Raw genomic sequence first — 24,656 nt, forward strand, 5'->3', positions numbered from 1 at the left:
TTTGCTTTTGAAGTCGATGGGAGCTCAGGGTTCGATGGGAAAAATGACGGACGGATGGAGAACCAAAAAAAAAAAAAAAAAAACCCCACCAAAACTCAAAAAGATTTTGACGGGCAACGTAGAAATAATAAAGAGAGAAACTCACTGCCGCAAAATGGAAACTGATCTTCTTGGTAGCTTTAAAAATAATAATATTAATAATAAAAAAAGGAGACAGACTCGCTGGAAAAAGGCTGAGTTTGTTAGCCACAAATTACAGGTAGTCCTCGCTTAACAACCGTTTAATGGGTCTTCGGAGAGGGGCGGCATATAAATTGAAATAAATAAATAAAATAAATAATGACCGAAGTTCCAACGGCACTGGGAAAAGTGACTTAAGGCCGTTTCTCACACTTATGACCGCTGGGTCACGTGACTGAATTTCGATCAGACGCTTGGCAATTGACTCGTATTTACGACCCAGATCCACTTTTGCAACCTTCTGATGAGGAAAAGTTCAATGGGGGAGAGCCAGGTTCGCTTAACAGCCGTGTGACCCACTTAACGACGGCAGGGATTCCCTTAACAAGCGTGGCAAGGAAGCTCAAAATTCACTTAACCTATGTCTCGCTTAGCAACATAAATTCGGGGCTCAATCGTGGGCGTTAAGACGAGGACAAACCCGTAGATAGAGAGCCTCCAATGGCAGGAGCAGTTCACCTCTGAGAACGGAGGCATTTGCTACCTCTAGGACATTAAGAGAGGAATTTCTGGAGAATAAAAGTTTGTCTAACATAGCGAGAGGCCAGTTTCGCTGACAGCCCCACGTCCTGCGATCTTTTTAGGGCGATAGGGAAGCCATGTTGGCTTGTTGAACATCCTGGCTTAGTTGTAACCACGAATCACCGTCTTCCGGTGACACCACGGCCGGCAGGATTCCTCCCACGTCCTCTCGTGTCTCCTCCCACCATATTTTCCCAGCTTTGGGAAGCGGAATCCGCCCACACCTGATCGGGGAGGAAAGAGGCGTACCTGCGGACTCGTTTCCCCGCCTCGCTGACCAACAAGCCAGCATTGCCAAAGGGGTTCTTGATGGCTTGTTGCAAACCACGAAGCTGGTTCCCGGCGTTCTGGACCAGAAGGAAAATCGGACAGACAGCGGAGAAGATCAAAGCTGGATTTCCTTATGCCGTACCTCTCTGGATCCGCTGCCCCGCTGCTCCACTGGCTAACGGGTCAGGACTACCCGTCCCCGTTCCCCCCCCCCCCCAGGCGGCTTAGTGCGGGTCCCCCAAATCTCGCCCGTCGTTAAAAGTCACGCACCTGGAACCCGTAGAGGGCAATGAAAAGCCGCAAGATATCGTTGGTGCCTTCGAAGATCCGGAAGATGCGCAGATCCCGCATCACTTGTTCCACGCCGCTTTCCTGCAGCCGGGGAGATCAGATGGGAGGAAGAGGAAGAGAAAGAGAAGAGAAAAGAGAAAGGAGAAAGGGAAGGAGAGGGAGAAAGAGGAAGGAGGAGAAAGAGAAAGAAAAAGAGAAGGAGAAAAGGAGGAGAAAGGGAAAGGGAAGGAGAGGGAGAGGCAGAAACAGAAAGAGAAAGGAGGAGGAGAAACAGAGAGGAGGAGAAAGAAAAAGAAAAAGAGGAGAAAAGAGGAAGGAGGAGAAGGAGAAACAGAAAGGAGGAGAAAGAAAAAGAGAAGGAGAAAAGAAAGAGAAAGAGAAGGAGAAAGGTAAAGGGAAGGAGAGGGAGAGGCAGAAAGAGAAAGGAGGAGAAAGAAAAAGAGAAAAGGAGAAAGGAGAAACAGAAAGGAGGAGAAAGTGAAAGAAAAAGAGGAGAAAGAGAAGGAGAAAGGGAAAGAGAAGGAGAAAGAAAAAGAGAAGGAGAAAGGGAAAGAAAAAGAGGAGGAAAAGAGAGAAAAAGAAGAGAAAGAGGAGATGAAGAAGGAGAAGGACAAAGAGGAGGAGAAAAAGGAGGAGAAAGAAAAACAGAAAGAGGAGAAAAAGAGAAAGGAGAAAGGGAAAGAGAGAGAAAGGAGGAGAAACAGAAAGGAGGAGAAAGAGAAAGAAAAAGAGAAGGAGAAAAGAAGGAGAAAGGGAAAGGGAAGGAGAGGGAGAGGCAGAAAGAGAAAGGAGGAGGAGAAAGAGGAGAAAGGGAAAGAGGAAAAGAGAGAAAAAGAAGAGAAAGAGGAGATGAAGAAGGACAAAGAGGATGAGAAAAAGGAGAGAGAGAGAGAGAGAAGTGAAACTGATTGATGCCAAATGGTTTGATGACATTAATGGTGCTCATTGCTCAGATCTATGCTTGATCCGAGACCGGTGCGTGGATTAAACCATCATTGAACATCGGCACATAAACCGTACAAGCTAAGGCAATCTTTGGTTCTCAGATAAAGCCGATAAAAGCTTCAGGAAACCAGATAGGGGTTCCCAACTTTAAACTGGGGGGACTTCAGTTCCCAGAATTCCCTAGCCTAGCACGAATGCATTCCTTTTGAGGCGTACTCTCTTAGAATCCCTTCCTCTGCAATCTCTCCGTTCGAAGAGGCAGGAGAATTAAAAAACAGGCCTGGCTGGCTGGGGAATTCTGGGAGTTGGAAGTCCGCCCAGCTTAAAGCCACCAAGGTTGAGAAGCGCCGACGGAAACAGACATTAACAAATGATAATTTCCTCGTTATCAGCGAAGAGACCAGCCTCCTCACCGGTTCTGCGGGAAGCCATTTTGAAAGAAATAAAAAAAAAAAACAGGAGATTGAATAGGTTCTAAAGGCCCCGTTAAAAAAAAAAGCTTCTTGGAGATGCTTGTTAAGCTCCCATTTTCCACAGTCGCCTAAATAAACGAAGCTAACTTGAACCCTGGATATTAGCCCCCCCCATCTCCCCCCCCCAAAAAAACTGACCTTCATGAAGCCCATGCCCCCCATGGTCTGGATGCATTCGTCTGACACGCTCCAGGCAGCTTCCTGCAGGTGGAGGAAAAAGACAGATCAAAGCAACACGGAAGGAAGGATCTTCTCTGGATATGACGGGCACGTCTCCTTCCTTCCTTCCCTCTTTCATTTTTTTTCTCTTTCATTTTCCTTCCTTCCTTCCCCATTTCTGCTCTTTCATTTTCCTTCCTTCTTTTTCTCCCTCCTTCCCTCCCTCCCTCCTTCATTCCTTCCTTCATTTCTTTCATTTTCCTTCCTTCCACAATTTTTCTTTCATTTTCCTTCCTTCCCTTTTTTCTTTCATTTTCCTTTTTTTTTCTCTTCCTTCCTTCCTTTTTTTTCCTTCCCTTTTCTTTTCTTCTTTCTCTCCTTCCTTCCTTCCTTTTTCTTTCATTTTCCTTCCTACTTTTTCTCTCTCCTACCTTCCTTTCTCATTTTTCTTTTTTTCCTTTCTTCTCTTTCTTCCATTTTCTTTTCCTCTCTCTCCTACCTTCTTTTCTCATTTTTCTCTTACATTTTCCTTTCTTCTTTCTTTCTTTCTCTCCTTCCTTCCTCTTTCATTTTCCTTCCTTCCCTTTTTCCTTCCATTTTCTTTTCTTCTCTCTCCTTCCTTCCTTTTTTTTTCATTTTCCTTCCTTCTTTTTCTCTACCTTCCTTTCTCATTTTTTCTCTTTATCTTCCTTCTTTTTCTACCTTCCTTTCTAATTTTTCTCTTTCATTTTCCTTTCTTTTTCTTTCTCTCCTTCCTTCCTTTCTCTTTTATTTTCCTTCCTTCCCTTTTTTCTTGCATTTTCTTTCCTCTTTCTCTCCTTCCTTCCTTTTCTTACCTTCTTTTTCTCTCTCCTCCCTCTGTCCCTTCCCCATTTTTTCTTTCATCTTCCTTCCTTCTTTTTCTCTGTCCTACCTTCCTTTCTCGTTTTTCTCTTTCATTTTCCTTCCTTCCTTTCTCTCCTTCCTTCCTTTTTTCTTTCATTTTCCTTCCTTCCTTCTCTCTCATCTCTCCATTTTTTCGTTTTCCTTCCTTCCTTTTCTCTCTCCTTCCTTCCTTTCTCATTTTTCTCTTTCATTTTCCTTCCTTCCCTCTTTTCTTTCAACCCCCCCCCCAAGCAGGCCAAAGGGCCACAGGGTCTGTAGGGGGGGGGCAGAAACCATAACCAGATTGGCACCCTGGTACCCTTGCCAGCACTCACCGAGCCGAAGATTTTGCTGATGGCCGCCTCGATCTGGAAGTCAGAAGCCCCCCGGTCCATGTTGGCGCTGATCATGTACGCCATTGACTAAAATTTTAAAATATTGTTTAATAACAGTAATTTTTTTTAGCATTATATTGTAGAGTGTCTACAAAAATGGGTTGAATTTACGTCCGTTTGTAGCATCCTGCAGTCATGTGAGCAGAATTTATGGGTTTTTAAACTGTGTTTATTTATTCATTTTAATTAAATTTATTGGTTGTCCATCTTGCCACAGGGCAAATCTGGGTGCCTGGCTGTATTAAAAGGACACAATGATTCAATATTAATTAACATTAATTATATGAATGATTAAATATTAACTATTAATTATGACTGCATTAAAAGGATACAACGCAAAACCTTTGATTGTACACAATCAAATAAAATTTAATAAAAATATAAATACTCAAAAGATTTTGCCACAAATGTGTCTAATTCCCATTTCTGGCAAAAAAAAACCCCAAACCCATTGAGACAATGAATTCACTTAAAGAGGTCATTAAAAATGGATGCCATTCCGTAGTGACCCACTTAACGCCCGGCACGACTTACGACTGGAATTCAGGGCTCAATTCCGGTCCTTATGGCAAGGACGACAAGTATCACAGAAAGGGTTTTTACGTTATTATATGCTAATTTTTTTTTTTTCTTTCAAGGTGTGGTCTCCGGATCGGTGTCAGAGATTTGATTTCGGAAGAACTAAGTTTCTAGTCCTCAAGGTGGCCATTTGGGGCACCCGTTTTGCATGCCCGTACCTCCGTCACGTAGTGGAGCAATGCCATGCGGGCGAGTTTTTCCTGGATGGCTCCGAAAGTGTGGATTTTTTCCCCAAACTGAGTTCGGTTGGCGGCAAAGTCCACCTTTGGGAGAGAAAGGGAAAAAAAGAGAGTAAGGTTTAGAAGGGAAAACAGCTAGTCCTCGACTTACAACCGTTCATTCAGCAACCTTTTAAAGGTACATGGGCACTGAAGTAAGTGACTAAAGACCATTTTTCATACTTATGACCACTGCAGTCACATGATCAAAAACCAGACGCTTGGCAACTGACTCACATTTATGACGGTCCCTGGGGGTGTGTCACCTGATCACCTTCCCTCAAGCAAAGTCAATGAGGATGCCGGATTCGTTTAATGACATGGGAGTCACTGAACCACCTTGGCAAGCAAGGTCGTAAAACGGGGCAAAACTCACTTGACAAATGTCTCGCTTACCAACAGAAATTATGGGCTCAATTGCGGTCGTAAGTCGAGCATTAGAGTTACCACACAACTGCAGTGATTCGCTTAACAACCTTGGCACAAAAGGTCGTAAAACAGGGCAAAGCTCACTGAACAAATGTCTCGCTCAGCCACAAAAAAATTGGGACTCAAATCGCGGTCGTAATTCGGGGACTGCCTGTATAAGGGGATAGAGGGGAATATGCTGCGGACGATAACTTCAATGGGGGTGCTTGAGAAGAAAGTGGGGGCCCCAAAGTCACTCACCGCCTTGTGAATGAGCGCCCGCATGGTGCCCGCCATGGCGGCTGCCATGCCGAAGCGCCCGTTGTTCAGGATATTCATGGCCACCTTGAACCCGGCGCCTGGCGCACCTAGAACGTTCTCCACCGGCACTCGGACGTTATCAAAGTGGACTTCAGCTGTGTTGGACGCCTTGATGCCCATCTTCTTCTCGGGGGGGCCGCTGGGGGGGGGCAGGAGGGGAAATTAAGACACCCCAGAACAGGGATCTCCAACCTTGGCAACTTTTAAGACTTGTGGACTTCAACTCCCAGAATTCCCCATTCAATCATGCGGAGGAATTGCAGAGGAAGGGATTACAAAAGAGTAAGCAGGCATAGAGCTGAAGTCTAGTGAAGCTGGTGGAGGAATTCTGGGACTTGAAGTCCAGAAGTCTTAAAGTTGCCAAGGCTGGAGACCCCTGCCCCAGGAGACCCCGGGTGGAGGGGGGGCTCCCCTTCTCTGCCCTGCCCCAAACTTCGCCCCACCGGTTCAAGGGTGGGGGGGGAGAGCCTGTCTCCGTACCCCAAAAGGAACTGAAAATTCCAATGCTTGGATATTGGGGGGACGGGGTGTCCTTCGACGGCTCACCTGGTGACCCCCGCAAAAGCCCGCTCCACGATGAAGGCCGTCACCTTGTCCTTCATCTTCCCCGTCTCGTCTTGCTGCGGCGTTTTGGCAAAAACGGTGAATATTTCGGCGATGCCGCCATTGCTGGGTGAGAAAAGGAGGTTTTAGGACCCTCACCCTTGTGTCCCCCCCCCCCCCATAAAAGACCTCCGCGAATTGAATTTTTATTATTTATTTCACTCTTTTGCCTTCTGGTTTGTCTTTTTGCAGAAAGTGGCAGACTCGTTTAGCGACCGTTTGAAGTTACCACAGCAAGGAAAAACAAGAGTCTTGGGCTCTGTCCTCGCACTTACGACCGTCGTGGCATCCTCGGTATTGTAAAAATTCAGACTCTTGGTAATCGGCACGTATTTACGATGGATGTGGTGTCCAGGAGATCACCTGACCGGTCTTTCGGAGGAGCAAAAGTCAACGGGGAAGCCCGATTCGCTTAACAACCACTGGATTCGCTTAACAACCATGATTCGTGGTGGAAAAGAAGGTGAAAAAAATCCGGCACGATTCCCTGGACAACTGTCTCGCTAAGTGACGGAAATTCTGCTTCCTAGTCTGGTCGTAATACCTGCGTTTTATTCTTTATCTGCAATATTGGTATGCAAAAAATTTTAAACTTAAGCCTTGTCTCCAGAACCGGAATCAATCCTGATCAATCAAAATCTGAATTATTATTATTTTTTTATTTATTTTTATATGCCGCCCATCTCCGGAGACTCAGGGCGGCTTATAATGCGTTAAGCAATAGCCTCCATACTTTTGTATATTTTATACAAAGTCGGGGGGGGGGGGGGGGAGAAACTGAGGCACGAAGGGGTCCCTCTCGCATCGAGCAGAAAACCGGGCGGCTTCGCTTTCCAGACCTCTTGGCCTTCTAAATTACAGGTGGTCCTTGACTTACGACGACAAGGGAGCCCGTCAAGTTGTTAAGCGAATCCCGGCAGCGCTTGAATGAATCGCATGGTCGTTAAGTGAATCTGGCTACCCCCCCTCCCCCAATTGACTCTGCTTGGTAGAAGGTCACAAAATGTGACAACCGCTCCCACCCACCCCCGGACGCTACACCTGTCATAAATACAGGACAGTTGTCCAGAGTCTCGATTTTTGACCACGTGATCATGGGGCTGCGGCAACAGTCGTAAGTGCGAAACACGGTCCTAAATCCCTTGTTCCGGTGCCGCTGTTAACTTCGAGCGGTCGCTAAACGAACGGTTGTAAGGGGAGGACGGCCTGTATTTCAAGGCTGTTTAAAAGTCATTCTCTGGATAATGGGGGGGGGAGGAGGCGACGTCACCTGTGTGTCATCCGTCCGTTTCCCCCCCCCCCACCCGAAGGCCGCCTCACCTGATCCAGAGTTTGCTCCCGTTGAGAGTGTAGTAGGTACCGCAAGGGCTGAGTTCGGCTCTGGACCGGATCGAGGCCGCGTCGGAGCCGCTGGTGTTCTCGGTCAGGCAGTAGGCGGCGATGTGCTCACCTGGGTGGGGTTGGGGGTGAGGAAGGAGGGAGGGAGAAAGTGACACAAAAGGTATTCCTCTATGCCCGCCCACTGTTGTGACTCCGACCCCCGAGCCCGTCTTATCGGAGGGAGAAGACTCCGAAAGTGAAGGAGAGGAGTTGGCCAGGCCTCCCTCTCCAGGACCCTCCTCTCTGGCAATGCCTCAGGTGTCTTCCGAAGGAGAAGGGATAGGCCAGGAGCCAGGCACTTCCGAGCAGCCGCAGTTAGACAGTGATGGAGATGAGTCTTGGCTGGATCCCTGACAGCGTCGGAAAGACAAGCGCGCGCAGCAGAGGAGGCGGCGTGGCAGAGATTAAGCTGAGTCCCTGGACCACACCCCACAGGGGATAAAAGGGGGTGTGGTGGCCATTCAGGCTTTGTGACGGACAAAACTGAACAGCTAGCAAGTCATACGGTGTCTCTGGAACTTCGTTATCTGCCTTCCTTGGATTTATTATGGACTGGACTTGACAATTCTTTGGCTTTGTGAATTTATTTTGGTTTATCTGACGGAGGAGGAACATCTCCCTCTGTGAGTAAGGTTTTTGGCAAGCAGCTACTGGGTTGCTGCCAATTCTGCTATCAAAGGAAATTCTTGTCGGCTGGTTTATTTTAACTCTTGGTCGACTGCTGGTGTGCGTGTGTGAGACGGGGACAGAACACCCACCCCCTCCCCACAGCACACCATAAAGCCCATGTGACAAGCAAAGGAAATGTAAGAGAAAGTATTGCGGCCTGTCCGGCAGCCAAATCAGAGGAGGCGGAGGAGGCATGGGAGTCAGGGTGAGAGAGAGAGAGAGAGAGAGAGAGAGAGAGAGGCGGAGCCTGGGCCGTCCGTCAGCCCTCAGATGGAGAGTCAACAGGCCCCAGGAGGTCTGGAGGGGGCTGATGAGGAGGAGGAGGAGGAACAGCTGGGTCCGGTGCCCGATGCACAGAAGGCAGAGGAGAGGAGAGAGTAGGGGAAATCTATGGGCCGGTCCTCGGGACAGAAGAGCCACCTCTGCTAGCGAAGCCCCTCCCTATCTCTGGGGATCAAAGGCAGGGGGCAGAGATGAATAGATGTGGCAGACAACTAATTATCTCCCTTGCCCGACGGATTTATTAGCCTGCGGTGAGAGAGAAACTTTTTTGCCGGGACTGCCGGCGCTCCTAATCAAGGAATCTTTGAGTTCACTTCAAAGGTTTTGTCGTGTTTGGGGAGCTGGGCCAGAACAGAAAGTTTGGTGTTGAGTTGAAAGTGTTGGGCGAGAAAGCGGGAGACCGGGAGTTCTAGTCCCGCCATCGTCATGAAAGCTGATTGGGTGCCATTAGGCCAATCGCAAGGAAATAATGAGCTACTAGCCTTATGTAGGAAAGGCGGCGAGCGGGGTGACGTTGGGACAATCACCAGGGGGCGTGAGTTCTAGTACTGCCGTAGAAACGAAAAGAGGGCTGGGTGACTTCGGCCAAGCAACAGGAGACTGGGAATTCTAGTCCCGGCTAAGCTGTGAAAGCCGGATGGGTGACTTTGGACCAGTCACCAGGCGACGGTGAGTTCTAGTTTCACCTTGGAAAAGCTGGCTGGCTTGTGTCAATCACCAGAAGACGGTGAGTTCTAGTCCTGCCTTAGCCATAAAGCCAGCTGGGTGACTTTGGGACAATCACTAGGCGACAGTGAGTTCTAGTTTCACCTTGGAAAAGCTGGCTGGCTTGTGTCAATCACCAGAAGACGGTGAGTTCTAGTCCTGCCTTAGCCATAAAGCCAGCTGGGTGACTTTGGGACAATCACTAGGCGACAGTGAGTTCTAGTTTCACCTTGGAAAAGCTGGCTGGCTTGTGTCAATCACCAGGAGATGGTGAGTTCTAGTCCCGCCTTAGCCATAAAGCCAGCTGGGTGACTTTGGGACAATCACCAGGCGACAGTGAGTTCTAATTTCACCTTGGAAAAGCTGGCTGGCTTGTGTCAATCACCAGGAGACGGTGAGTTCTAGTCCCGTCTTAGCTATAAAGCCAGCTGGGTAACTTTGGCCCAGTCTCCCTCTCTCTCAACCCAACCCACTTCACAGGGCTGTTGTGGGAAAATTGGAGATACGTTGCGCAGCCAAAGCTGGGACAAAAATCGAATAATAAAATCAGCATAAATAGACATAAATAATAAATAAATAAATAAATAAAAGCAATCAGTCAATAAAAGTATATAATACAAAAAAAAATAAACAAACAAATCAAACATAAAATAAACATCAATAAAATAAACAAAACAGAAACAAAAATAAAATAAACATAAATGGAATCAATAAAATAAACAAATAAAAGAAATCAAACGAATCAAACATATCAAAATAAACATACCGGTAAATAAAATAAACATATTAAAAAATAAACATCAATCAAATGAATAGAACGTAAACAAAATAAAGACAAACATAATAAATAAAACAATCAATAAAAACAATTAATTGTGGGATTTTAAATTGTATTTCTTTTTTTTTAAACTTTATTTATTGCTATTGTTATTGTTTTTACTCTACGTGATGGCTGTGAGCCGCCCCGAGTCCTCCGGGAGAAGGGCGGCATATAAATTTTAATAATAAATAATAAAGAAATATATAATACAAACATCAATAAAATAAATAAAAAATGAGCAAAACACAAAATAAACAAAACATGAAGTACACAAAATAAACATCATAAACTAAATAAAGCATCAATAAAATAAAACATTAAGCCTCCCCGAGTCCTTCGGGAGAAGGGCGGCATATAGATTTGATTAAATAAATAAATAAATAAATAAATAAATAAATAAATAAATAAATAAATAAGAAAGAAAGAAAGAAAGAAAGAAAGAAAGAAAGAAAGAAAGAAAGAAAGAAAGAAAGAAAGAAAGAAAGAATCATAATAAACCACAAATAAAACAAATAAAAAGAGAAATAAAATCTGGCACCAGATGAACTTCCTTCCATGCAACGCAGCCAGGGACAAAGATTCAATTTGGGGTGGGTGGGATTCCCATCCTGGGTTGGGGGTGGGGGTGTCCCTTGCCCCACCCTGGCAGTGCCACCCTCTCTCCCTCCCCCCCCCCCCATGCCCGGCCTTACCAGTTGCCAGCTTGGGCAGGTATTTCTTCTTCTGCTCCTGGGAGCCGAAGAGCAGGATGCCCTTGAAGCCGATGGACTGATGGGCACCCAGGGCGATGCCCACCCCCAGGTCGTGCATCCCCACGATTTCCACCAGGCGGGCATACTGGGGGGAGGAAGGAGGGGGGGGCAGAGAGGAGAGAGAGAGGCTGTGTGCAAAGGAACGGTACCGGACGCTTCAAAGCATGCGCCGCCGAAGATCTGAGCGCAACCCGCAGGGGAGGAAAGGGGGTGCCCCCTCCCTCGGAGGGGGGGGCAGGACTGACCTGGGTGTTGGTGAGCCCCAGACCCCCAAATACGGTGGGGATCTGAAGCCCGAAGGCCCCCAACTCCTTCAGCCCCTGCATCGTCTTCTCCTGGACCTGGGCCAGCTCGTCATTCCGCGACGGATTGTTCACCTCCTGCGGAAACCGGGGGGGGGGGTGGCGGGACACCGACAGAGAGCATTGCTGGAGGGGGGGGCCCACCTCCCACCTGCCCTCAAACCCAACGCCCCCCCCAATCTTCACCCCCTCACCTCGAAGAAGCGGCCGACGGGACCCACCAGCTCTTGCAAAGTTTGCGTCTGTTCCTCGTTGAGGACTGGGACAAAATCAGAAGGAGGCATGATTTGGGGCGGGGCAGTCCTCGGACTTATGTCCGTTCCTTTAGCCATCAAAAGTGGCTTACTAGTCCTCGGCCTACGTCCGTTTGTTTTCCGCAACCGTTCAACGTTACGATGACACTGGAAAAGGTCACTTACATCCAGGCCTCGATTTACGTTCGTTCGTTTAGTGAATATTCCCACTTAAGAAAGGACTTAGGACCAGTCCTCGACTTATGTCCATTTGTTTAGTGACCATTCCCACTTAAGACCTAGGACCAGTCCTCGACTTACGTCCATTTGTTTAGTGACCATGCAAAACTACAATGGCACTGAAAAACGGGATTCATGACCACTCCTCGACATACGACTGTTGCAGCGTTGCAAAAATCCAAAGACGACGCAACGAGGAACTCATTTCAAAAATCAAAAATTAAAATACAGGTAATTCCTGACTTACAACAATTCGCTTAAGGACCATTCGAAGTTACAAGGAACGGAAAAAAGCGACTTACGCCCAGTCCTCAGAGTTACGACCGTTGCAGCATTTCCCACGGTGAAAATTGGGGCATGTTTTTTATGTTAGTTGCAGTATCTTGCGGGTCAGGGGAATCCCCCTTTGCGACCTTCCCAGCATAGTCAATGGGGGATTCGCTTAATGGCCACGTGATTAACTTAACAACCTTAGCAATTCCATGAATACCAGGGGAAAATAGGTTGTAAAATCGAGCGCGATTTGCTCAAACCTTCGACGGAAATGCTGGTGGCAATTGCGGTCGTAGGTCGAGGACTATTGTCGTGCCAGCACGCTCCTGGGGAAGCCCCCCCCTCCCCATCAGGCGTGGGGGAGGACCGCCTGTGCCTCTCGGAGCCCCCCAGTCCTCTGCAAACAGGCCTCAGCTGCCAGCCAGCAAACAAACAAGGGGTCGTTTCAGACATACGTCCACGCGCTGAACCAGCCAATCCCCACATGCACAAAACCCGCAGACCCACAAACACACCTCCCATCCTGCCCCCCCCCCACTTATTTTACCTGAGGGATAAGGGAAGACTTGCTCCGTGATGATCTGGCCTTTGAAAATCCCCACCGCGAAAGATTTGGTTTCCTGGCGGTGGGAGAGAAAAAAGAAAAGTTAATTAAAGGGTCACTCAGTCACTGCCTGCTCCGGAGTCCTGGGTTCGAGTCCTGTGACATGTCCCTGTTTCCAGGCAGAGAAAAGGCACCGTCCCTTGGGGAAGGATCCAGAATCTCTATTCCTGAGGTTGTCAAAATCTCAGATTGTGACGCCAGGACAACTTCCCCTTCTGGCAGAGGTCACCTCCCCCACCCCCATCCAATCTCTCTGCAGCCCCCACCCCATTTTGAAAAGTTAAAATATTTAAAATCCTGGTTAAAATCCCAGCTTAAAATCTTCTAAAATTCCTTACAGAGTGCTCCTTGCAGAGTGCTCTGTAAGGAATTTTAGAAGATTTTAAGCTGGGATTTTAACCAGGATTTTGAATATTTTAACCAACTTATTTATAGTGACGCGGGAAAACACCCGAGATTTTAATTTTTTGCATATATATTTATATATATAAATATAAATACACACACACACACACACACACACATACTATAATAATTTAATTTAATTTTGTTTTAATATATTTTAATATTTGTATTGTGTGTTTTTACTTCTGGCTGTTCACCGCCCCGAGTCCTTCGGGAGAGGGGGCGGTATAAAAATTTAATAAATAAATAAATAAATAAATAAATACATAAGGCTAGTCCTCGATTTACAACCACAAGGGAGCCCAACATTTCTGTGGCTAAGTGAGACAGTTAAGTGAGTTTTGACTCATTTTTACGGCCTTTCTACTCACAGTTATTAAGCAAATCCCCCGCAGCTATAAAGCAAGTCACATGGTCGTTAAACAAATCCGGTTTCCCTGTTGACTCGGAAGGTCACAAAAAGGGGATCCCGTGACCCCGGGACCTTGCCGCCATCATAAATACGAGTCAGTGGCCAAGCGTCAAGTCAAGAACTACCTGTGTCTACTTTCAATGGTCGGTCGTTAAGTGTGAAAAACGGTCATGAGTCCCTTTTTCTTTAATGACGTAACTTTGAACGGTCACTAAACGAACTGTTGTTAAGTTGAGGACTACAACAACTTGCCAAGCCAGAAAGGAGTTTCGGGGTGACTATTTCCTTGACCTCAGAAACGGGCGACACCCAAAAGGGAGGAGGCGTGAAATTAATAATAATAATAAGCTTGAGGGTGGAAGATGGGAGGGCGGCGGCCCATTAAACGGTTGATGGGAGTTGTGGTTTGTCTATTCGAGTAATTTCACAACTATTACGACTTGTGGACTTCGACTCCCAGAATTCCCAGAGGTTTCCCAGAATTCAGCATGGAGAGAAGAAAAAAAAAAAAAGCAATAATTTTTGGAAAAGTCTATAATGTGGCTATAGACTTTTCCAAAAATTATTGCATCTTTTTAAAAAAAAAAATCGGGTAACTTTCTTCATAGATGGTGGGAATGCGGCAGATGTAATATATCTTGAATTTAGCAAAGTGGGGGGAAAACAAATAACACAAATAGGTTAAAAATGAGTTAGAAGGGATGGGAAAGTGACATGCTGGCTAGGGAATTCTGGGAGTTGAAGTCCACCCATCTTCAAGTTGCCAAGATTGAGAAACATGGGACCCGTAGTCCTTTTCCCCCCTCCTCAATTGGCCTCCACAAGCCCTTCTGGGCCTTCTATGACATCACATAGAGGCAGCCAATAGGAAAAGAGCAGCTGAAATACCTAATAGGAAATTTACTTCCTTTTTCTCTGCCTTTCCTTACCCCACGTGCTGCATCAAAATTAGTCCCCCAAATATTGTTCCAGAGACCCCCCCCACAAAAGGGAGAGGGGGAGAAAAGACCACGTACCGTAGGTAGATGCTTTTTCCCCGATTCTTCTTGGGTCAATGACTCTGCCTTTAATCTCTGCTTTTCCGGGGCGGCCTGCAAAAGAGGGGGACAGATAGCGTGACGTTCGTTGGAATTTATGGGGTGCTACCTTCATCCCAGGGGTTTGGCCGGAACGATGCATAAAAGCGGAAATTGGACGCAACGTTTAATAAGAGTGGAATTTGGATGCCAAGCTACTGAAAAGAGGAATTTAAATGCAACACTGCAGAAAAATGGGATTTAAACGCAACGTTTAATAAAAGTGGAATTTAAATGCAATGCTGCAGAAAAGTGGAATTTAAATGCAATGCTACAGAAGTGGGATTTAAATGCAACGCTGCATTTGAAATGTTGTAAAATAATATATAGATAAAAGTTTGAAAGAGGAGAAAAAGGGCAGATTATTGTTAAATTGGGGGTTATAAAAATATGTTAAATTAGAAGTCATCATATAATGTCATAGTAGAATCTTTTCTCTTTCTCTTTTTTTTTCTTTTTCTCTTTTTTGAAATGTATGGTTAAAAGGGGATGTTATAATATTAATAATATTTCTAGTAAGTAAAGGTCAGTATTTAGAGGAGGGAGTAAGTAATCTGTTATGAATTTGGTTTTTTGTTATGAGGAAGTCACAGGGGGTGAGGGGGGGAGGGGGGGGTTAGGGAGGGGGAGGGGGGGGAAAGGGGGAAAAACTTGTATTTGAAAACTTTTTCAATAAAAAAATAAAATAAATGCAACGCTGCAGAAAAGCAGGATTTAAATGCAACATTTAAAAAAAGTGGGATTTAAATGCAATGCTGCAGAAAAGCAGGATTTAAATGCAGTACTGCAGAAAAAGTAGAATTTAAATGCAACATCGCATAAAAGCGGGTTTTAAATGCAACGCTGCAGAAGTGGAATTTAAACGCAACGTTGCATAAAAGTGGAATTCAAATGCAACGCTACATAAAAGTGGAATTTAAATGCAACGCTGCATAAAAGTGGAATTTAAATGCAACGCTGCATAAAAAGTGGAATTTAAATGCAACGCTGCAGGAACGTGGAATTTAGTTTCTTTTTTTCCTTTTAAAGAGCTGGAGAAGGTAGGGATGGAGGCAGGTCACCGCCGGGACAGGGGGTAAAGGCTGGCCGGCTGTAGCATGTGGTGTGGCATGATCTGCTTTTAATCCCGGTGAAATCCGGTCCAGCCACGCTCAGGTTGACAGATTCCAGGGCCCCATAAATAGGCTGTAAAACCGTCCACTTATTTCAATTATTTCACCCTCAGAGGCAGTCCTCGACTTGCAGCCATCAACGGAGCCTGCCCACTGCAGCCGCAGGCCTTCACTGCCATAAAACGTGTAGCTCTTATACGCCCCTTTTTCTGGTGGTCGTTAAACAAACCTTCCGTCGTTAAGCGGATCCTTGGCTGCCTCCTTCTGAAGTCCTACAGGCAACTGGCACGTTTTACCTCTTGTGGTTCTCGCTGGGCGTTGGGCCAGCCGGTTGTTTGTGAGGCTGCCTTACACTGTTTGTAAACTGCTCAGAGTCCCTTGTGGGAGCAGGGAAGGGCAGGGACACCTCGCCAAGGGGCAAAACAGAACACAGGCTGGCAATTTGCCATCGGTCGGGGTCCTGAGTCTGGGAGGCACCCAGGGTTGGTTGGGGAAGGAAGGAAGGAAGGAAAAGAGGGAGAGAGGAAGCGAAGGAAGACAGAGGAAGGAAGGAAGGAAGGAAGATGGGAATAAGAAGAGAGGAAGGGAAGGGGGAAGGAAGGGAGAAAGGCAGGGAGGGAGGGAGGAAGGAAAACAGGGAAGGAGGCGAAGGAAGGAAGAAGGGAGGAAAGGAAGGAAGGAAAAGAGGGAGAGAGGAAGCGAAGGAAGAGAGAGGAAGGAAGGAAGGAAGATGGGAATAAGAAGAGAGGAAGGGAAAGGGGAAGGAAGGGAGAAAGGCAGGGAGGGAGGGAGAAAGGAAAACAGGGAAGGAGGCGAAGGAAGAAGGGAGGGAAGGAAGGAAGGAAAAGAGGGAGAGAGGAAGCGAAGGAAGAGAGAGGAAGGAAGGAAGGAAGATGGGAATAAGAAGAGAGGAAGGGAAGGGGGAAGGAAGGGAGGAAGGCAGAGAGGGAGGGAGGGAGGAAGGAAAACAGGGAAGGAGGCGAAGGAAGGAAGAAGGGAGGGAAGGAAGGAAGGAAGGAAAAGAGGGAGAGAGGAAGCGAAGGAAGAGAGTGGAAGCGAAGGAAGGAAGGACAGACAGACGGGCGATAGAAATAAGAAGAGAGGAAGGGAAGGAAGGGAGGGAAGGGAGAAAGGCAGGGAGGGAGGGGAACAGGGAAGGAGACGAAGGAAGAAGGGAGGGAAGGAAGGAAGGAAGGACGGATGGACGATAGGAATAAGAAGAGAAGAAAGGAAGGGGGAAGGAAGGGAGAAAGGCAGAGAGGGAGGGAGGAAGGAAAACAGGGAAGGAGGCGAAGGAAGGAAGAAGGGAGGGAAGGAAGGAAGGAAAAGAGGGAGAGAGGAAATGAAGGAAGAGAGAGGAAGGGAAGGAAGGAAGGACGGACGGCCGATAGAAATAAGAAGAGAGGAAGGGAAGGGGGAAGGAAGGGAAGGAAAGGAGGAAGGCAGGGAGGAAGGGAGGAAGGGGAACAGGGAAGGAGACGAAGGAAGGAAGAAGGGAGGGAGGGAAGGAAGGAAAAGAGAGGGAGGGAGGGAGGGAGGAAGGATAGGGAGAGAGGAAGGAAAGGAAGACAGAAGGAAGGAAAAGAGAGAGAGGAAGGAAAAGAGGGAGAGAGGAAGCGATGGAAGACAGAGGAAGGAAGGAAGGAAGGAAAAGAGAGGGAAGGAGGAAGGGAAGGGAGGAAAGGAGTTAGGAATAAGAAGAGAGGAAGGGAAGGAGGAAGGGAAGGAAGGAAGGAAGGAAGGAAAAGAGAGGGAGGGGGAAGAAAAAGAGGGAGAGAAGAAGTGAAGGAAGAGAAAGGAAGGAAGGAAGGAAAAGAGAGCGGGAGGGAGGAAAGGAAGACAGAAAAAAGCAAGAAAGAAAAAGGAAAGGAGAGAGAGGGAAGGTAGGTAGGTAGGAAAAGAGAAGGAGGGAGGAAGGAAAGGAAGGGTGATAGGAATAAGAAGAGAGGAAGGGAAGGGGGAAGGAAGGGAGAAGGGAGGAAGGAGAACAGGAAAGGAGACGAAGGAAGGAAGGAAAAGAGGGAGGAAGCGAAGGAAGACAGAGGAAGGAAAGAAAGACAGGAAGGAGGGAAAAGAGAGGGAGGGAGGAAGGGAAGGAAGACAGAAAAAGGCAGGCAGGCAGGAGAGAGAGAAAAAGAAGGAAGGAAAATGAGAGAGAGAAAAAGGAAGGAAGATAAAAAGAAAGGAGGGAAGGGAAGGGAAGGGGGGCAGTCCGGGGTCCTTTTCTTCCTTCCTTCCTTGCCCACCCACCCCCACCGTCCCGGGACGGGCTCCTCCGGCGTGCCATTGTCATCCCGCTCACCTTTCCCCCAGATCCAGCGCCTAAATATTCCCGGGATGACGCGGCTGCCCTTCCAAGGGCTCCGTCCGGACGCCCATCTGGGTCAACCCGGGTCGGTCGTGGGGATCCAGCCAGATCAACCGTGTCTGTGTGTGTGTGTGTTGCAAGGAGGACCCCAGACCCAGAATTAAAAGCCCAGATGGGGGTGGGGAAAGGGGAAAGGGGTCTTCGGGGTTGCAAGCAAGACATTCCAGGATCTCGAAGGCTCAAGCTTCTAGTCCTCACCGAGGCACCTCTTCCAACCCAGCCGTAGAGCCTAGCAGGAGGAAGCCCCTTCCCCACAATTACCTGGACGGCGGCTTGGGCGGCGTAGAGTCTCCCAGGGCGGCCGGGGGGCGTCAGAACCGAGGGGCAGCCGGGCCTACAAAAGTGGGGAAGGGGTTGCGTTGCAATGAAATGGGTGGGAGGGTGGTCTCAAGAAAGATCCCCTTCCCCCCCCCAGTCCTTCCCCCAGCCCCTACTCACCCCCGCAGGGCGCCCAGCCCCAGGAAGAGGCGTGGGGAGAGGCGGAGGGCTGCCATGCCTGGGGAGGGGGCTCCAAATGGGGAGGGGGCTCAGAAAATCTGGTCCTAGCTTTTCTTTTTTCGTGCACGGTGGCGCGGCTGCGCTCGCTTCTGCTGCTGCTGCTTGCTGCCTTCGTTCCGCTCTTTGCTCGCTCCGCCCCCTCCCAAGTCAAAGTGGGGGGGGGAAGGAGGAGGGGGGAGGAGGAGGAGCAAGGGCGGAGCATGCTGGGAGTTGGAGTTCGCTCGGGCTGCGGACGTGGCTGCTGCTCCTGGGCAGGGGGTCGGGCCTCCCCCTCCCCTTTGCCAGTGGGGCTTGCAAAAGAGGGAGAGAGCATGTACAGAGTGTTCCCCTTCAGGAGAACGATCCCTTTTTTTTCCCCCCCCTTGGGGCTTGCAAAGTGGGACCTCTGAGCATGTACAGAGTGCCCTCTATCCCACACCCACACACCCCCCTTCCGAGCAGCGATCCTCTTCCCATTAGAGCTTGCAAGGAAGAGCGTTCTGTTCTGCGCATGCGCAAGATGGCAGCTTCCCTGTGATCCGGGTGATCCTCGGGGGGGGTGATTATGGCTCCAGGGGGCCTCTGGAGGGCTGAATTTCGACCGCTGCAGCCCTGGCCCAGCTGGAGGAGTGTTGGGGCTCTCTGTTGAGGGGTCTCCGGCCTCTTAGAGTGTCCTTGAGGCTTGCGGAGACCGTAGGACGGCGAGAGCGGCCCGAAGGAGGAGGGCGGCGGCGGATTTTCCTTGCGAAGGCGGCAGAGCCAGGATGACGGCGCCGGCGCCGCGGCGGCGGCGATGCAGCACCCTCGCTGGGATCCTCGCCAACCCAATCCGCCCTGGACATGTGCTAGGGGCGGAGGGGGGGGCGAGGTAGGGACGGGGAGGCTGGCAGCGGCGGCGACGGCGATGCTGGCGGCGTGGAAATGGCGGCCGCCGGGACAAGAAAGAAGCCGCCATAGTTTGGTGCGTGGGAGCGTCGGAGAGGTTGGCAGCCGCTCACTGGCCGTTTTGGATCTCCTGGGCGACCGTGGGGCGTTGTTTTGGCCCCTCGGTCATCCCAGAGGCCTCCATGTGGACTTATGGAGGCTGGGCGAGGTTGGGCGAGGCAAGCAGCATGGCTGCAAAGAAGATCTGGGAGGGGTAGGGGAGAGCTGGACTATGACTGAGGGGTTTTCCCCCTATGGAGTTTGTTGCCTCTGCTCTCCTTTTTGCTCTCCCCCCCCCCCTGTATGTGGTGATGTCATGCTGGGTATGCCTGCTGAACAATTCATCTCCAGGTCTAGGTGCCATCTTGACCTCCCCGGAGGTAATGACGGTTATGATCTCCGCTATTTGAGCCTGCTTAGACTTTGTGGACTGACCTGATCCCATTCTTTCCCTCCATTGAATGGAGGTTTACATCTGGGGATTCAAGTCGTGGTGGAGTGGGTCTATAACTACTGTCTCAATTCCGGCCTTCTGGACGATCGTGGTTGACCAGCCGCCGTGAGAGGGGGGCTGGGTCACCCCTGCCGGATCGAAACAGCATTTTACTCCCGCCATTGCCGTGAGAGGGCACTGAGGTCTCACATGCTCCAATGGAACTCTATTGAAATCTGGCATTCCACTCCTTCTGACTGTGTTAACATCAAATTGGCCCCTGGCTATTGGCCATGAATTATCACCTCCCTTGACGTTGATGTATTCGGGGAATGACCTTCGTGCCCTGCGAGACTCCCCCCTCTCGCAGGCTTGGCCCTCTTCGTTATCGAGGGCCTATCTTGATGACGGGCGTTGGAGCCCCGAGAGATGGCATGCGGCTAAGAAGAGTTTGAGGGGTTTTTTAAGTGGGTTTTTTAGTGGGTTTTTAACAAAAATTTTAAGGGGTTCGGGGGGGATTAGGGTGGGTTCTGGGGGAAATCCACTGGGTTCAAGACCAGCCTTAGCGAAGGGCTGCGACACTAGGGACGCAGAACCGGAGGTCGGGGAGGGGGTTGGAGTTCGATTTGAAGAGGGCTGTTCCATCAGCATAGTGAGTGGGAGGGGCAGATATGGCGGAAGCTGGGGACCATATCATGTGCGGGGAATGCGCACTCGCTATCTTAGAGCGATTGCGCACTCCGGCCCCCAATGCTTTTCTTGTTCCCCAGGCTGTCCAGATTCTCAGGGCCAGAGCCTCCGGCTGATGCTGTGCAATGCCAGGTCCGTTGTTAATAAAGCCCCCCTCATTCACGATCTTATTCAGGAGGGGGAGGCGGACCTGGCGGGCATTACGGAGACCTGGTTGGGCCATGAGGGGGGAGTCCCCCTCGTGGATATATGCCCACCAGGCTTCCGTGCATTTCATCAACCGAGGGCTCAGGGCAGGGGCGGGGGGGGTGGCGGTTATTATAAAGGAAGGTCTAGATCCAAGGGAGACCACTGTTCCACAGATAGCCGGATGTGAGTCCCTCTTTGTGAAGTGGGGTCATGGAGTACAGATGGGCTTGTTGGTCACGTACCTGGCTCCCTGCCACGTGGCAACGGCCCTGCCCGAGCTCCTTAACGTTATAACCGAGGTGGCGGTGGCTACCCCCAGACTTGCCATCATGGGGGACTTTAACCTGCCATCCATCGGTGAAACGTCTGAGGTGGCTCGAGAGTTCATGGCTTCCATGACGGCCATGGACCTTACTCAGTTAATTCATGACCCCACTCACACAGGGGGACACACTCTGGACTTAGTTTTTGTCTCTGGTCAGTGGTTGAGTGGCCTTGATATAGGGGATATAGTCATCGAACCCTTGTCATGGTCTGACCACTCGCTCCTTCGACTGGACTTTCTAACCGCTGCACCCTGCCGCAGGGAGGCGGGACCGACAAGGTGGTTCCGCCCCAGGCGCCTGATGGACCCAGACAGGTTCCAGATGGAGCTTGGGCCATTTCCTGAGATTCTGGCTCATGACTCGGCGGAAGACCTGGTGGCCGCCTGGGACAGTGCGGCTGCCGGGGCCTTGGACCGAGTCGTGCCTTTGCGGCCTCTGACCCGGCACCGAACTCACCTAGCTCCTTGGTTCTCCGAGGAGCTTAGAGAGATGAAGCGCCGGAAAAGACGCCTGGAGAGTAGCTGGAGGACCAGCCGCTCCGAATCTGACCGAACACGGGTGAGGTCTCATATTAAGACCTACCTAGTGGCGATAAAAGCGGCGAAAACTAGCTATTTTGCCGCTCTTATCGCGTCATCAGATAATCGCCCAGCCGCCCTGTTTAGGGTGACCCGCTCCCTCCTCCATCTGGAAGTGCGGGATGACCCCTTGCAGGGTCGAGCTGAGGATTTTGTGCAATATCTGTATGACAAAATCGCTCAGATTCGAGAAGGGCTGGCCTCTGACTGGGTATGTCCGGACGGGATGACTGAGGCAGGTCTTGAGAGTGTTATCTGGAGGGAGTTCGATCCTGTGACTCCCGAGGACATGGACAGGATCCTGGGACGGCTGAACGCGACCACATGTTTATTGGACCCGTGTCCCTCCTGGTTGGTACTGGCCTCCCGGGAGGTGACGCGAGGCTGGCTCCAGATGATTGTTAACGCTTCTTTGGGTGAGGGGGTCCTGCCGGCCGCTTTGAAAGAAGCGGTGGTGAGGCCCCTCCTCAAGAAGCCCTCTCTGGATCCGGCTGTTTTGGCTAACTATCGTCCAGTCTCCAACCTTCGCTTCGTTGCGAAGGTTGTTGAGAGTGTGGTGGCGCAACAGCTTCCCCGGTACCTGGATGAAGCTGTCTATCTAGACCCGCTCCAGTCCGGCTTCCGGCCTGGGCACAGCACGGAAACGGCATTGGTCGCATTGGTGGATGATCTCTGGAGGGCCCGGGATAGGGGTCATTCCTCTATCCTGGTCCTGTTAGACCTCTCAGCGGCTTTTGATACCATCGACCATGGTATCATGTTGCACCGGTTGGCGGGGTTGGGGGTGGGAGGCACCGTTTTGCGGTGGTTCTCCTCCTACCTCTCCGACCGGTCGCAATCTGTGTTGACAGGGGGGCAGCGGTCGACCCCGAGGCACCTTGCTTGTGGGGTGCCACAAGGGTCGGTACTCTCGCCCCTTCTGTTCAACATTTATGTAAAGCCGCTGGGTGAGATCATCCGTGGCTTCGGGGTGGAGTTCCATCAATACGCTGATGACACCCAGCTGTATATCTCCACCCCAGGCCACCCCAATGATGCCCTTGAAGTGTTGTCCCAGTGCCTGGAGGCCGTGCGGGCCTGGATGGGGAGAAACAGGCTCCAACTCAACCCCTCCAAGACCGAGTGGCTGAGGCTTCCGGCGTCCCGATATAGCCAGCTGACGCCATCGCTGACTATTGGGGGTGAATCACTCGCCCCCACGGAGAGGGCTCGCAACTTGGGCGTCCTCCTGGACGCACGGCTGTCCTTGGAAGATCATTTGACGGCCGTGGCCAGGGGGGCTTTTTATCAGGTTCGCCTGATACGCCAGTTGCGTCCCTTTCTAGATCGGGACTCCCTACGCACAGTCACTCAGGCACTCGTCACCTCCCGCCTGGACTACTGCAACGCTCTCTACATGGGGCTCCCCCTGGGGTGCACCCGGAGGCTCCAGCTGGTCCAGAACGCGGCCGCGCGGGGGATCATGGGGGCGACGAGGCGCTCCCACGTGACACCTCTCCTGCGCGAGCTGCACTGGCTCCCGGTGGTCTTCCGGGTGCGCTTCAAGGTGTTGGTGACCACCTTTAAAGCGCTCCATGGCTTAGGGCCGGGGTACTTACGAGACCGCCTTCTGCCACCAATAGCCTCCCACCGGCCAGTACGCTCACACAGAGTGGGCCTCCTCAGGGTGCCGTCCGCCAGGCAATGTCGGCTGGCGACCCCCAGGGGGAGAGCCTTCTCTGTGGTGGCGCCTACCCTCTGGAACACCCTCCCCCCAGAATTACGCATAATAACAGACCTCCGGATTTTTCGTCGGGCCCTAAAAACCTATTTGTTCCAACAAGCTGGGCTGGCTTGACCAAATTTTTTAATTTTAAATTGATTTTAAATTGGAAATGGTTTTAATTCGGCCAAAACATTTAATTATTTTAAATAGTTTTTTAGATTCACCATGTTTGTATATATGTCTTGTTTTTACCTTGGCTGTGCACCGCCCTGAGTCCTATTTTGGAGAAGGGCGGTATAAAAATTTAATTAAATAAATAAATAAATAAATAAAGAGAAAGGCAAGTGCTCCTGAGCGTGTGCAGAGCGCTCCCCTTGAGAACGATGCCTTTCCCCTTGGGGTTTGCAAGGTGGTGGCACCCCTGAGCATGTGCAGAGCGCTCCCCTTGGGGTTTGCAAGGTGGTGGCACCCCTGAGCATGTGCAGAGCGCTCCCCTTGAGAACGATGCCTTTCCCCTTGGGGTTTGCAAGGTGGTGGCACCCCTGAGCATGTGCAGAGCGCTCCCCTTGGGGTTTGCAAGGTGGTGGCACCCCTGAGCATGTGCAGAGCGCTCCCCTTGAGAACGATGCCTTTCCCCTTGGGGTTTGCAAGGTGGTGGCACCCCTGAGCATGTGCAGAGCGCTCCCCTTGGGGTTTGCAAGGTGGTGGCACCCCTGAGCATGTGCAGAGCGCTCCCCTTGAGAACGATGCCTTTCCCCTTGGGGTTTGCAAGGTGGTGGCACCCCTGAGCATGTGCAGAGCGCTCCCCTTGGGGTTTGCAAGGTGGTGGCACCCCTGAGCATGTGCAGAGCGCTCCCCTTGAGAACGATGCCTTTCCCCTTGGGGTTTGCAAGGTGGTGGCACCCCTGAGCATGTGCAGAGCGCTCCCCTTGAGAACGATGCCTTTCCCCTTGGGGTTTGCAAGGTGGTGGCACCCCTGAGCATGTACAGAGCGCGCTGCCCGCCCCATCTTTCAGAGAACGATCCTTTTCCCTTTAGGGCATATGCCCTTGAGCATGTACAGAGTGCCCCCGTTCCGGGCAGAGAACCCCTTCCTATTAAAGCTTGCAAGGAGGGGCGGCTTGCAAAGAGGAAGGCAAGTGCCCCAGAGCATGTACAGAGCGCCCCACTTTCCGGAGAACGATGCCTTTCCCCTTGGGGCTTGTGCTCCTGAGCATGCACAGAGCGCCCCCTCCTCCCAGTTGCGAGATCGAGGAAGAGGAGTGGGCAGGCAGAGTCCACTTCAACCGGATTCCTGGGGGGGGGACAGGGGGGATAAACCGGCTATTTTTAAACCTTGTTTTCCTTCTAACTCAGATTCCTGGGGGGGGGGGAAGGGCACAACCCCCCCCCCCCACAGGTGGTCCTTTTGTC

General features: G+C 50.3%; 1 protein-coding gene across 1 annotated transcript in view; it reads right to left on the reverse strand.

Moving 5' to 3' along the window:
* The window catches only part of ACADVL (acyl-CoA dehydrogenase very long chain), a 26,947-nt gene extending 8,388 nt beyond the window's left edge, over positions 1 to 18,559 (reverse strand). Inside the window, exons 1-15 of the mRNA XM_070954669.1 lie at positions 18,360 to 18,559; positions 18,183 to 18,255; positions 14,382 to 14,456; positions 12,492 to 12,564; positions 11,393 to 11,457; positions 11,142 to 11,276; positions 10,837 to 10,981; positions 7,609 to 7,738; positions 6,232 to 6,354; positions 5,626 to 5,824; positions 4,897 to 5,001; positions 4,100 to 4,186; positions 2,880 to 2,942; positions 1,303 to 1,404; positions 1,012 to 1,109 (exon numbers count right to left, since the gene is read on the reverse strand). Coding sequence (XP_070810770.1) covers positions 1,012 to 1,109; positions 1,303 to 1,404; positions 2,880 to 2,942; positions 4,100 to 4,186; positions 4,897 to 5,001; positions 5,626 to 5,824; positions 6,232 to 6,354; positions 7,609 to 7,738; positions 10,837 to 10,981; positions 11,142 to 11,276; positions 11,393 to 11,457; positions 12,492 to 12,564; positions 14,382 to 14,456; positions 18,183 to 18,255; positions 18,360 to 18,415 — 1,529 coding nt within the window. The 5' untranslated portion in view covers positions 18,416 to 18,559. The remainder of the gene's footprint in view (positions 1 to 1,011; positions 1,110 to 1,302; positions 1,405 to 2,879; positions 2,943 to 4,099; positions 4,187 to 4,896; positions 5,002 to 5,625; positions 5,825 to 6,231; positions 6,355 to 7,608; positions 7,739 to 10,836; positions 10,982 to 11,141; positions 11,277 to 11,392; positions 11,458 to 12,491; positions 12,565 to 14,381; positions 14,457 to 18,182; positions 18,256 to 18,359) is intronic.
* Between the last annotated feature and the right edge of the window lie 6,097 nt (positions 18,560 to 24,656).

Source organism: Pituophis catenifer, unplaced genomic scaffold (assembly GCF_029215685.1).
Source record: "Pituophis catenifer annectens isolate HBS135680 unplaced genomic scaffold, rPitCat1.0.hap2 SCAF_15, whole genome shotgun sequence".
In the NCBI taxonomy this organism is placed as follows: Eukaryota; Metazoa; Chordata; class Lepidosauria; order Squamata; family Colubridae; genus Pituophis; species Pituophis catenifer.